The sequence below is a fragment of the Mastigoproctus giganteus genome, chromosome 11 (assembly GCF_048544385.1).
Source record: "Mastigoproctus giganteus isolate SK-2022 chromosome 11, ASM4854438v1, whole genome shotgun sequence".
Taxonomy (NCBI): Eukaryota; Metazoa; Arthropoda; class Arachnida; order Uropygi; family Thelyphonidae; genus Mastigoproctus; species Mastigoproctus giganteus.
Window position 1 is genome coordinate 28,609,040 of NC_143585.1, and position 13,940 is coordinate 28,622,979.

Consider the following 13,940-nt stretch of genomic DNA (forward strand, 5'->3'; position numbering starts at 1 on the left):
TTTTGACCTGATCTTGTTCTATTAATACTTACTACCATTTTGACGCATTCAACAACAGTGGTCCTTTTCTGTCGCTTTATTCTTTTTTATTCCTTGTTCTAAAAATAAACGAGTTTTTCTTCCCTTTAACTTACTGTTTTCTGGCAATGTAACTTGTAACTCCTATTAATGTTGTTGGGATGCCTGTTGTGCTGATTTAACATTCTCTCTCTTGTTTTTTTTTTTTTTTTAATCCTTTTGTTTTTCACCTCTTTAAAATCGAATTTTAATTTACAGCTCTGCAGACGATTTTTATCTCTATTTATTCTTCCAAAAAAAGTAAATTATTTTCAGATATAAAGTCCCACATACAAATTAAATGTAATATTCCGAATTACAGTTTAGATGCATAAGATATCTATCTATACAAAGTTATTGCGAAGTAATTTCGCAAATAATCAATGATCTTCAAGCTACCTGTGATGGACTAATATTGGACAATGTTGTTATTACAGAGCTGAACACCATACGTACGATTTTGACGTCACGTAACCTTTCATGCGCACCTGAAAAGATAATTCATACTGCGCAGGTCACTGTGATGGCGTCATTGAATGTGGTGAGTCTATTTATGCTGAAGTAGTATGTGTTAGAATACTGGCAGAGTCGGGCTGTGTAGGCTGATGTATGGCTTCTATCTAGTAAAGTTGTTCGTTTGTAAGACGTTAATGTAGTTATTCACATGAATTTATTAGTGAATTAGCTATTTCTGGAGTATACTTTTCGTCAAAGCATTTGTGACTCTAAAGAAATACGCGAGGCCTTTTTATAAGCTACCATGCAGTGAATGTCCTTGAAGGGATATTCGTTGGGAGCACCCTTTCAACGTCTAGTCTTTGGTGCCATTATCTATCTTTACCGGCAGCAAGCTCTTACCTTCATAACCTGTTGGGAAAACTTCCTACACAGTTTTTGAAAAATACTTGTGTGCTTTGTGGTTTACTTGTGTGGAAGAAAAACGTAGATTTGGTTTTGCTTCACGACAGAGGTTTGTGGAAGTGATGGCCTTATTTCCTGGAATTCTGTCAGTCATCGTATTATCAACCTTGGCCTCTTTAAAGGTACGTTGAACTGATTTAAATTGTTATATTTGTTTTTATAAAGTTTACTGGCTGTCGTACTTGTTTTATTTGAAATGAAGGCTTAATCCACTAACTTATTTGTCAAGCATTTAATGACTATCTGGTAACTGGGAAATATATCCTACCATTTATTCTATATTTTCTTTAGTACAAACTTCAGTAAAATACTAAGAAGATTATAGAGACGTCACACACCAATGTATAGGTGTAGAATCCAAATTCTGCCTTGCAATTTCTGAGTGCAAAAATTGCACATTCAGCATGAAGTTGAAGGCCATCCACTACCTCTCTTTCAGTCAGCGTATTGCGCACTTTTCTTTCCGATGGATAAGCAGAATGTTCTCAGTCATCAAAAATTGTTAAGATAAAAAGTATTTGCTCGAAAGAGTTTTTTGGTCTAAGGGTTATTCGAATATTACTTTCATGAGAAATATCCTAAATAATGCAGTTGTCGCATTTGTTCAAAAAGCTGATGACTTTCCCCCCCCCCATCTGTTTGGAATGTTTACTTTTGTAAGTTACACCCTCACCCACTGCGGAAGACTTCGTCATATCTCGTGAAAAAAAATAATAAATAATAATTCTGTTTTCTCTCTCACGAAAATCTGGAAGTGCACCTGCCCACTTTGACATAACTTCACAAAGGGTGGAGTGAAGGAAGATTTGCAAATTACAGATAATCTGCTTAAGCGTATAAACGCGGTTCGTAATAAATTAGGTACATACCATGTATACTTCTAACTTCTCAGTCACTCCTTCTGTAATTTAAAATGCAACTTTCTACAAAATCACTTCAGAAAAATTAAGCCCTGCGCTTTGTCCTTAGCTTTGTCTAGTACACAACGTAGACAACTACTGCAGTTGTCTGCATTTGGACCTCTCCAAATATGCTCATCTTTTCGTACTCTATTTTTGGATTTGTTTATAATATATAATAACAGAACATGCCACATTGTTTTGAAGTAGAAGTCTTATCCCTTCCAATTCAAATGAATTACAGACTCCCGCCCCCCTAATCTGGTAATGGGTGGCCAGGGACAGATTCTCTGTGCTCGGGTTTTGAATCTGACCAGTTAAACGTAAGAATGAGACGTGCATGGGTTAACAAGCTTAAAACCTCCTGATCAGAAATGGGATATCTGAATTCGAGCTCAACTTCTTTTTGTTCCATGCATGAGTTTTATCCGAATAGCAACTTATAAACTAACCGTCAAAACTTCTTGCTCGAGAAATGCATATCTGGTGCAATCCGTTCAAAAACAGCTTGTATACGACCTTCGGACGCCGCTGTGCTTTTTGAAAGGCGGAGGCGAGGTTGTTGAGGGCTATAGATATTTTTTTTTATTCTAGAGGGGAAAAAAAAAACAAAAAAAAAAACAACAACACGCTGAGGCCCAAGGAGTACCGAGATTTGGCATATTTAGCCAAGATGTAGCGACTAAGGTTGGGAACGTTGTCATTGCTAGGAAGCCTCACTCCTGCGTTTCCTACATGGTTTATTTTGAGGTGTTTAAGCTGGCAGTTTTTATAGTGTATTTTGTACTTTTGTATTTAATTAAGACTACTGCATATTTATTTTATCATTCTACGTATACATGCCTCGTTCAGCCTAGAAATATGGTCTCCTGAGGCAGGGCCGTCTTTTGGTCTTCGTAGACCTTAAGTTCTCTTCATTCAGAGGCCTTACTACGTTATGAAAAATATATTAATGGCCATATGGTAAATCTAATTGTTTCTAAAGCGTTTCTGTGAATTTGGTTTTGAAGTTTATTTCCACAACTTATTCCAGTACTTACTATATTACTATTTTTGCTAACAGAAAACCCCCAAGAAAGAATTTATCTTGGAAATCTGTTTAAAAATTAGTTTAGAATTTTATTGTTGGCATACAGTCGTTGAATTATTTTTTTCGGAAATTTGTCATAGGCCCTAGGTACAGCGCCTGATGGAAAAAGAGATCCTTCGCTCGTCACGGTATACGTAAGAGTAAAATTCCATTGCATAAAGAGAAAGGGAACTAAAATAAACATTCATACATAACATGGAAGTGGGAGAGTGAGGGAATATGACACAAAAATACTAATTTTTTTTTTTTTAACATTGATTAGGAAGCAGGGGCAAGTTTGATTTGAAAGTAGGAAGGGTGACTAATGATCAGAACCATGGAGCAATATTGTTTCAAAATGACTTGGATCGATTGCAGATTTTATCAAAACAAATGGCAACCGAATTTAATGCATATAAATGTTGAGGTTCTGCATCTGGAGAACAGGAATAGGCATTTATAAACTGGTGTGGGGAAGATTAAAAGTGGCTAGCAAAAAAAAAAAAAAAAAAAATGGCTTGGAGGATTGTGATACAACAGATTGAATGTGCACACAGTTATGCTTTTTGCAAGTAGGAAAAATGATGTCATTATCATTGTGTCAGTGGATGAGGTTGAACTTGAAATATTGTATTTGGGTGTAGAGATTTCCCTACTTAAAAGAGTAAAAATTTTCTGAGAGGGTTCAAAGAGGGGTGACTGAATAGGTGTGGAATACTTGGGGAATATTTTTGACTGCAGAGCTTGGAAACTTGACCCCTTAGGAAGCAATTTGAAGTGTGCAGGGCCTCTGAAGGGGAGCAGTTAAATGGTTGGTATATTCTCACTGGTAAGAGAGAATATATCTCTAGCATAGGCACAAATATAAAATCTTAGGGATTAGTAGAAAGTTGGATTTTGTGGAGTTTACTTTTGCCAGTGTGTTATGGACCATGGGAAAAATGACATGGAGAGGTGGAGACTTTGGTAAAGTTAAACATGCGACTGAATAAGGAAAGTATGAGTGAATGGGATTCCCCCCCCCAGCAGCTTCAGAAAATTGCTTATTTGTATCACTTCATCATCAGCCATTTTCAATCCACTGCAGGATGAAGGCCTCTCCAGCAACTTTCCAGTTTGTTCTGTTTTGTGCAATGGCCATCCATTTACTACCCACAAACTTATGAATTTCATCTATCCATCTCGGTGCCTCCATAGCCAGGTGGGAAGGAGCAGCAGTGCGTAGCACACGCTTCTTGATTAGACTGAGGTTTGAGCCAGTCATCACCAAATACAGAGGATGCGGAAAGGTCAGGGAATGACCACCACATGTCCCCGGCCCGGAGCAATATGGCCTTAGTTGCTAATGCTCCTAAAAACCAAAACAACAACAACATCTATCCATCTCTGCCATTGTCTTCCAGGTTTTCTTCTAGCTCCTCTTGGGTACCATTCTGTTCTTTTCTTAGTCCATCTGTCATGTCTTTGAGCTGTGTCCTGCCCAAGACCATTTTAGTTTTGTATCACTTAGCCATTCCTAATAAGGCATTTACATTTGTTGCATTATAATTGTACTTTCATGTACAAAACTTGCTTGTGAGACATGCTTTCACGTCTCTTAACACAAAGATCACAAATATTCTCTATATGGGCTGTAATAATTTGGCCATAATGTTCTAATTCTTTTGATAAAATACTCCCAGTATCTTCTTTCTTAGAAAGAACAGTTTGATGGAGGCACAGTGCACATATAGCAGACTTTTGCAGGGCACCAGGATTGTCCTACCTCCAGTGAAGGGTTTCTTTAACCACTGAAATTTTTAAAGTCAAACAGATGAAAGAAGCATCCTCAAATAGGTATTGTCAAATCTGTATTTCAAAGTTATTGTAGACAGTTCATAATACATGGCGATAAGAAAATAACTGAAAATTGGAATTAACTTGTAGTGTTAATTTTATTTTTGGATATAGAAGCCAAAACTGAATAAATTCATTGAAATTTGGATGTATATGTTAATGGAACTGAATCATGTGATATTGGAATAGATTTAGAGGGCATTACTGCATCAAAACAAAAATGTAATGAGCCTATTTATTTTTTCATTTTTTTTTTGTAATTTGTCACATTGTTTAAATTATTTTGATTTTTGACAATTTCACTCTAATATTTGACAGTCAGGATAAGAACATATTAATACAGTTTTTTTTTTTTTTTTTTTTTTGTATATAGAAACACTAGTAGTAGCTCTTATGCATTAAAAAAACTTCAGTGCTGTGGACCCATGTAGAGCAATGAATTCCAGGAAGAGCCACCACCTAGGTGGTAGATGACTTTTATCAACTGGTGCAGTATCACCACTTTGTTGGAGGCTTCAAGTGGTGAAAAACCCATGGTTAGTCTCCAGAGTAAAGTTTCTGGCCTCCCCATCTCCAACCCTCTATAGGTTTTGATACCCTTTCTTGTTTGGGGTTGTCATTAAAAAAAAAAAAAAAAAAGCAGTTAAAAAAAAAAAAAATGCTTATGCAATTCTAAAGCTTTTCCTAAAAGGGTACTACAGATATAATTGGCAAATTACTAAAGTATTACAAATCTGAAGAAATCAAATTTTGTGCTGCCCTCCCTACAAGTTTGTTATACCACTGAGAATTTAGCATTAGCAAACATTGCAAATTTATAAAGCTCCCATATCACCTGTCCATCCCTTCCAATAGTTTGTCAAATTCTTCCTTGAATTTATCCAAACTACCCACTCTAAGCTTCCTCTGTAGTTGAGTGGTTGGGAGTGCAGTGGCACATGCTCTTTGACCAGGGTTCAAGTCACTACTGACTGCTAAATATGGTCCAATCTGCCAACCCACATTGGACCAGCATGCAGATTATGATCTATTTCTCTTAACATGAATTGTTGAGGAGAGTTCCATCCTGCAGTGGATTGATAATGGCTGCTGCTTACCTTACTTTTTTTACCCACTCTATACAACAAATGGAAGTTTGTTCCAACAATCAACCACCCACTGGTTGAAGGTAAACCCACACATCTATCCTTCCTTTCCTCAATTTTAATTTATGCCTCCTTGTGTGTAGCCTGAGCAAGAGGAAGAATGCCATTGGCTTGCTCAATCCATTCGAAGCCTTAAACATCTCAGTCAGATCACATTGCAAGTGCCTATTCTCCAGATGCTGCAATTTGCAAAACTGAATTTTTTTTTTTGGTAAGACCACTCCCTTTTGTTCCCGTCAACAATCTTGTTCCTCTTCTCTGCACCTGTTCCAGCAGATATATATTCTTCCTAAAATAAGGCCTCCAGATCTGTATGCAATACTCAAGATGCAGCCTAACCTTTTGCCTTGTACAATGGCATGATCACATCTTTATCCATGCTAGCAGAGTTCCTGTATATGACTAAAAAATCCATGATATGCCCTGGCAGCATTGTCTGCAATGCTCAGAGAACTTCATATCTGACTGCATAATTAGGCCTTTCCCCAGGTCTTTCATTTTCCACTATCTGGAGTTTAGTACCTACCACATAGTTTGTATATTAATCTGTAATTACAGCTACCCATATGCAGTACCTTGCATTTGTCAATGTTAAACTTCAGTTGCCATTTCTCAGCCCATCTGCTTAATTTTTCTAGATCTTATTGTAGTAGTTTACCTTGATTACTGTTATTAACCATCCTGCTAATCATTGTACCATATGCAACCATAGACATTAAGCCTAATATGGCACAATTAGGCCTTCAACGATCCTTCCTTTTCCTCAATTTGAATTTGTCTCCTTGTGTGTAGCCTATGTTCATTAATAAACATATAAAACAACAAAATGCCCAAACTACATATTTTTTAGTCTGTGAAGAGCAGTGTCCATTAATAGCCAGTCTGGCTTTGTCTTCTCCCACTCAACTATCCCTTTATCCATAGCATTAATTTGCCCTGGGGAAAAAAAAAAAAAAGTAAACTATGGCCATTATTAATCCACTGCAGGATGGAAGTCTTCTCAACAGTTCATGTTGAGGGAAGTGGACCATAATCTGCCAGGCTGGTTTGGTGTGTGTGTGTGCAGATTGACCGTATTTAGCAGTTCAAGGGCTTGAACCCTGGTCTACTCAGAGCATGTGCTATTGCACTTCCTCTCCTGACCACTCAGCTGTGGAGCTGCCTATTTGCCCTTAGTGCTACACTACTCTAATTTGTATAGCAGTCTTTTTATACTGCTGCAAATTTATGTGCAACAGTATCAAAGGCTTTCCTAAAATCCAAGTATGTGATATCAAAACTATTTTTGTGCATCCATTTCCTCTCTTACTGTTTTGTAGTATCCAATCAGATTGTTGGCCAGACAAAATTGCCTCTTAACAAATCCATGCTGTGATGGGGTATAATCGCATCTTGTCTAGATGGTCCTGCATTACTTCTTTAACCAGTGACTCCATTATTTTCCCTAGATCTGCAATTACTCATGTCACGTTTTGATCCCCTTTTGTGAATTGGTGACATTTGCATATCACCAGTCCATAGCAACTTTCCTTGAATCAAAAGTGGCATTCATTATTATGGCTAAGAGTTTGCTCACCTTCTTTGCTGCTTCCCTCAATATAATTGGATAATCTCGTGCACCCCAGGCACTTTCTTAATGTTTAGTGTCAACAAATTCTCTTCCATATTCCTCTGTTATCAGAAAATCATTTAACTCCTGTTAGTTTGATAAACTTCTGGTAGCTCCTTCACTCAAGAATTCTTCATGTGTGAATGTAGATGTAAACTATCAAAACTTAACTATAGATGTCAAGTAGACCAATGTGAATAGACTGTTAATATAGTTCCTTTTACTGTTTCTCTGCCAAAGACTCTTTGTAGTTTGCCTTAGCTTGCCTAATCTCCTTTGTGACTTGATTGCAGATATAGTTTACATCTACCACAGGCTTCTGTATTACCTGATAATTTATAAGCTTCCCATGCACCTTTCTTCTCTGCCACCAGTCTCATAAGTTCATCTGACATCCATTTAGGTCTAAGCCTTGAACAGTATTTCTTAGTTGGTGTTAAAACCCTGATAGCTTCTATGATTACATCCCTGAATGTTTCTCATTTAGAATTTGCTTTTGGTAACATCAGTTGGTCTCACTGCATAGAATATAAAACAGTCTGAGATCACTGAAGTTGCCCTTACAAAAGCAAAAGTTTGTCCCCTTTATCTTGTTAGTTGCCTTTCTGCTTGTGATATTTTATATCTTGTCATGATTTGTGAGATTATTGTTTACCAATATTGAATTGGTTTCTTTCATTCAAGAAGAATAATTTATAGTCCTTTAAGTACCAATCAGTACTTTCAATAGGGAAAACTGTAAATTACCACATAGTTTATTATAGCTGAGTGGGATAATGAATGTATTGATTTACAAGGGGCAATCAAAGTTTGGGGACAGATATTGTATTGTGCAATCATGGTGGCATACATGAGTTGCTGAATGCATTGTACCATGTTCAGTGCCTTATCCAGATGTAGTAATGCATAAATTATTCATTTATTAGTAAATTGATAAGAGGAGTTTACCTCAATATAGTACGTGGAACACTTCCGTATGATACCCTCCAGAAATTAAAACGGAAAAAACAAAAAAAATCGACAACTTACCGGTACATTAAAGTAAAATATAAATAATTAAAGTGAAATATAAATAATTAAATAATCAATTTAACACAATTATAGTCTAATTACTATCTAATTATTCATTTATCTACAGTGTCTTAATTAGGTTACATTGAATCATTCCAGTATTTTAGATGCAGAGGAAGGAATATTTGTGATGTGCTTATGTATATAGTTGCCAGCGTAACTGACTTCTTATGGGGCATGTTGATCAATCTTTAATCTGAGATTTTGGAATGCTATATGTTTCTGCCAAATTTGTGCCTTGCACTTTCAGTGATGATCAAAGAGAATGGCAATTCTGTACAAGTCAAGTGCTTTGTCAATGTGCTGTTGATGATTCAAACAAAGGCCCAGCCCTCTCAGCAGAAACCTGTATTCTCCAAGGCATAAAGGGAAGGAAAGAGCAATTCACTTCAAATGTGAAGATCATGCCTGCTTTTTTTTTTTTTTTTCCTTACAGGCATTATTTATTGTAAATTTTTTTTTTTTTCTGCATGGTCAAACAGTGAACCAGAATTATTACTAAACAGTTCTATGGCTCTTGTGTGATTCTGATTAGAGAATATGGCCAGAAAAGTGGATTTAATGGGAATAGCAGTTGCTTCATGATAATTCTCCTGCTTGCTGTGCTTTCCATTTGGAAGTTTCTTGCATAGCACTCTATCACAGTGATCTGCCAGATTTAGCTCTTTGTGTGTGGATTTTTCCCCCTTACCTTCTTTGCTGCTTCCCTCAATATAATTGGATAATCTCGTCCCCCCCCCCCAAGTATAGTATCCTTTCTTTAGTTATTGCTCATCTGAGCCTTTGATTTGCAATGACTGAGGAAATTATTAAGAACATGACATAGGAACTATTAGCAATTCAAAGAAGCTTATCAGAGGTGTCCAGAAATTGCACAAGCATTAAAATTAGTGTATTTAGTGTCAAGGAGATTACTCTGACAGCTGCCTGTATGAATAGCTGGTATGCTTAATTTTCCAAATATTAACTTCTTGATCACATTTTATGTGTATGCTGTATATATAATTTTTAAAGTGTGTGTGTGTGTGTATATATATATATATAGCTTCTTTTTTTTTAAAATAAAAGTTGAATGTCAAGGGTGGGAAATTTACCAGATTGCTGTAATTTTGTTATTCGCTTAGTGCATAGTCTATTGATATTAATATAAAATTGGGAAACTTTCTTCTCGTAGTTTTATCAAGTGCCTATAAAGAGGAGTACCAAATTTAATTGCTTTCTCTATTCTGTTCTCTTCTTTCTAAAATGATTAAATTTTTTTCAACTAAAACCAAAGTAGAGGACTGTGCTTACGATAGTCACAACTGTGAACAGTTGTGACTATCGTAAGCACTTACAACTGTGAATTTTTAACTGGTTTACTTGGTTAAAAGTGACTTTGATTCTCAAATTACTGGGTGATTTAAAGTATAGTTATTTTCCTCTTTTGATAAGAAACAGGTTTTTGTTTACCTCTATGGTTTCATTTTTTTTTAATGACTTCCTTATACATAGTTTTTAGTTTCTAATAGGCAAATATTCATGTTGGAACTTGATATTCCATAGTAATCTCCTATTTCACAATAAGGGATATGTAAGTGGTAAGTCTTGCTTCTTACTGACTTAATTCTGTGTATGAATATTTTTAGTCTAGAGTATTAATTCCAAATTTATCCAGTTGCCTGAACATCAACAGGTAAATGTAGCTGGTGGTAATAGTGTTTTCGGATTGCACAAGCAAAATTTTTCATGCTTGCCATCAAGTTTAGTTTTTTAATTTAAGAATTCTTTAATTCCCTTTTAAAAAGGGAATAATAAGCTATAGTGATTATTTGTTGATTCATATTGTAATGAAGCATTCTTTTACCACACAAATAATAAAAATATATAGTTTAAGTGCTTGAGACTGAATTACAACAAATTTGTTACAACAGCAATATTTGAGGACCCTTGCTGGATTCCATGAAAAGACCATACATGGGCTGTTAATATTGTTTGATATTGTCCTGAAACATCACTATTGTAGCAAATTTAGAATAATTAAGTCTTAAGCACTTGAACTGAATATTAGTATCATTCATATGGTAAAAGAGTGGTTCATTACAATATTAAAATCCTAAGCAGCATAGCTATTAGGGTTTATTGCATTGTGAGCAATAGGCAAAATCTTAAAAAGAGAAAAGCTATCATTCTTCTCTTCTCTGAGAGAATCCCCCCCCACTCCTTTGGAGACAAATTCTTAAGGCTTTCTTCAATTACTGTTGTAGATAGCAGATCTGTTTGAGGAATTAGGAAGTTTGTGTGTAGATACCATTCACTACAGATGCACATAGTCTGAGTTCCCAAACATGGATATAATTTGAGTTACCAACCAGAAGAAAAATCAAAGCTCTGTAATCTGTAAAGATGTTCTATCTACAGTTGGTTTAGAACAGATCTGGAAAGTTGTAGATTGTAGGATTAGGTCTTTTTGGTTTCTGGACTTTGTTTATTCATCTTGGGAACCTAAATTGAGTGGCAGCAATTTTTTTTTTTTTTTTTTTTTTTTTTTTTTTTTTAAATCCATGCATGTTCAAGTATTGCATCACTTGAATGTAGCTGCAAGATCACTATTGAAACAGTTGCCTTTAGGGATGTCCTAATAATTAGGTTTTAAATATTTTCAAAAGCTAACCTTTCTCTTACTGAAAGGAAAGTGCACAAAGAAAGGTGTTGTTTTTCTTTTTTTTTCATTGCACTGCATAAGCATAAAAATGTAAACTGACAAATGAAATTGCCTTGTGGATATTACATATGTAGTATATCCAATGGATATTCAGTTTATATGCTAATATGTAGCAATGAATAATAATGTACTATTATTATTTCAAAAGAAGTATCCCTTTACAGCTATCCAGCTAGGGGGAGACAGGTTACGTCAAAACAGGAAATACAATATTTATATATATATGAACATGAATAATCATTAAAAAAAAAAAGCAACATTATTCTAGTATAATGTATTATTGTAGTCAGTTCAGTTTGCAGTCTAAACTTCAACTTGATGTGGTTTTAAGTTGGCCTTGTTGGGAAGGTGGTTCTCTATACACTACCACCTGATATGGAAATTAAAAATAAAACTATCAACTGTGGGTCCTCCATGACAGCAAGAGAGGTTTAACTTTTTTTTTGAAGAAGTTTGGATTCAGAGATGGAGGAATTCTTAAACCTCTTCTTTGGTTGAGCTTCCCTACAGGTTATTTCAGGTTTTTGAGCCTACACAAGAAGCAAATCATCCTGTGAACATACTTATTCCAATATGTGATGATAAAAACTACTGTAAAGCTATTAAACCATGTGAACTGGGATGACCGAAGCAGTTAATGCACAAAATCACCTCTGCATAATCATCTTTATTAGGAGAAAAATATAAAGGAACTAGTTTGAGTAAAATTAGTTTTAAGCCTAATTCTTATTTTAAATAAGTTGGTGGAGTAGGAAACAGACTAGGCTGTGTACTAATGTGTGTAAGATTAGCTTAAAGGATTGAAATATCAGAACTGAAGGTTAATTGCACCAGATTGCTATACATCTTATGTATAGGACTTTTCATAATGTAAACTAGTATTTTTCAACCTGTTGTAGATGGGCTTGACAAAGTAGTTTTTTTTTTTTTTTTTGTAGTAAGTAGTAACCCATTAAGAGTGATGGTAGATATAGGTATGCCTATAACAACCTAATGTATACTGCCTATGTTAAGTATGAATACATATCATTGCATTTAAAAATTAGTTATTAATATTTGCATAAATATATTTCTGTTTATTTATTTTGTAGTCCATGGTCTCCACCTCAAATATAAGTGGTCTATATCAGAAAAATGGTTTGGAAAGACTTATGTATACACACATAAAATTTTAACATTATAACCAAGCACTTAATTTGAAAGGTAGTGCATAAATAGTTTGTGTATTTAATAATATAGTCCACATATATAGCATTTATATGGACTGTTGCATGATTTGATATACATCGATGAGCCAAAACATTAGGACCAGCGAGTCGTTATGCAAATCGAAGCAGGTGAACTACGGCACTTGCGAGGGTCAGGACACTGTATAAAAAACACCTGATACTGAGCTCCGTTAATCAGTGTTACTCTTGTTCTTCAGATGGGAAAGGCAGCAGACTTAAGCGAGTTTGACAAAGGCCAAATTGTAATGGCCAGACGACTGGGTCAAAGCATATCCGAAACAACGTGGCTAGTGGAGTGCTCGTGGTCAGCCATTGTTAGTACCTATTGAAAGTAGTCAGAGAAGGAAAAATCCACGGACTGCCAGTGAGGTGTTGGATGACCATGGCTTATCGATGCTAGAGGTGAGCAAAGGCTCTCCTGGATGGTACGGGGCGACTGTGGTGCAACTTGCCAGTAGTTGGAATGCTGATGATGGGAGTAATGTGTCACAACACAGTACGTCAACCCCTGCTAAAAATGGGGCTGCATAGCTGCAGGCTGCTCAGAGTGCCCATGCAAACCACAGTTCACCGGCGACAGTGCCTACAATGGCCACGCAAGCATCGAAACTGGGCCTTGAATGACTGGAAGAAGATTGTCTGGTCCGATGAAACAAGTTTCCGGTTGCACCATGTGGATGGCTGGGCGTGTGTGCATTGTTTACCGTGATGGTGCCTGGATGCAGTGTAGAGTGTTTAGTGTCAAAACGTCACCAGGGGTTCCCCCATCTCAGTGTAGTATACATTGTAGGTGTGAAACAGAAAACTGTCAATGTCAGAGTTTTAAAAGTGTATGGATCTTGTGTAGTGTTGTGTACTGTTGTTCATTTGGCCAATGGGACCTAGTATTGCCCACACTCCGCCCCGTGGAGGCAGACCAGGCTTAATGTAGAAGTTTGAAGATGATACAAAGGTTGGCAGAGTTGTTAATGACAGTATGCTACTGCAACAGGATCTACAAAAGTTGGACAGATGGGCTGAGAAGTGGCAACTGAAGTTGAATGTTAACAAATGCAAAGTACTGCATATATGGATAGCAGTAACCCCAGAGAATTGTACCAGCTATGTGGTACTACACTCAGGGTAGTGGAGAATGAAAAAGCTCAGAGGGTAATTCTCTGAGCAGTGCAGACATGTTGCCAGGACAGCTCATGGGGCTTTGTCAATGATATACAGAAAGTTTGCTAGCTTTTTTCTTTTTTTTTGTTGACCTTTGAATTTATTCAAACTGTTAGCCTCAACTACCTGTGAAGGCAGCCTGGTCCGGTGATTAATGACTCTCTGGCTAAAAGAAAACTTTCTAGTCTAGTCTAAACCTCTTCCCCTGTAATTTAATTTATGCTGCTGAGTTCTGGAATTGC

General features: G+C 36.2%; 1 protein-coding gene across 3 annotated transcripts in view; it reads left to right on the forward strand.

Annotated features, from left to right (window-relative positions):
- Positions 1 to 638: 638 nt before the first annotated feature.
- The window catches only part of LOC150077842 (NPC intracellular cholesterol transporter 1-like), a 671,091-nt gene continuing 657,789 nt past the window's right edge, over positions 639 to 13,940 (forward strand). For all 3 annotated transcript variants that reach the window (XM_090384813.1, XM_090384814.1, XM_090384816.1), the window contains exon 1: positions 639 to 1,100. In XM_090384813.1, the coding sequence (XP_090240939.1) occupies positions 1,041 to 1,100 (60 nt within the window). In that variant the 5' untranslated portion in view covers positions 639 to 1,040. The remainder of the gene's footprint in view (positions 1,101 to 13,940) is intronic.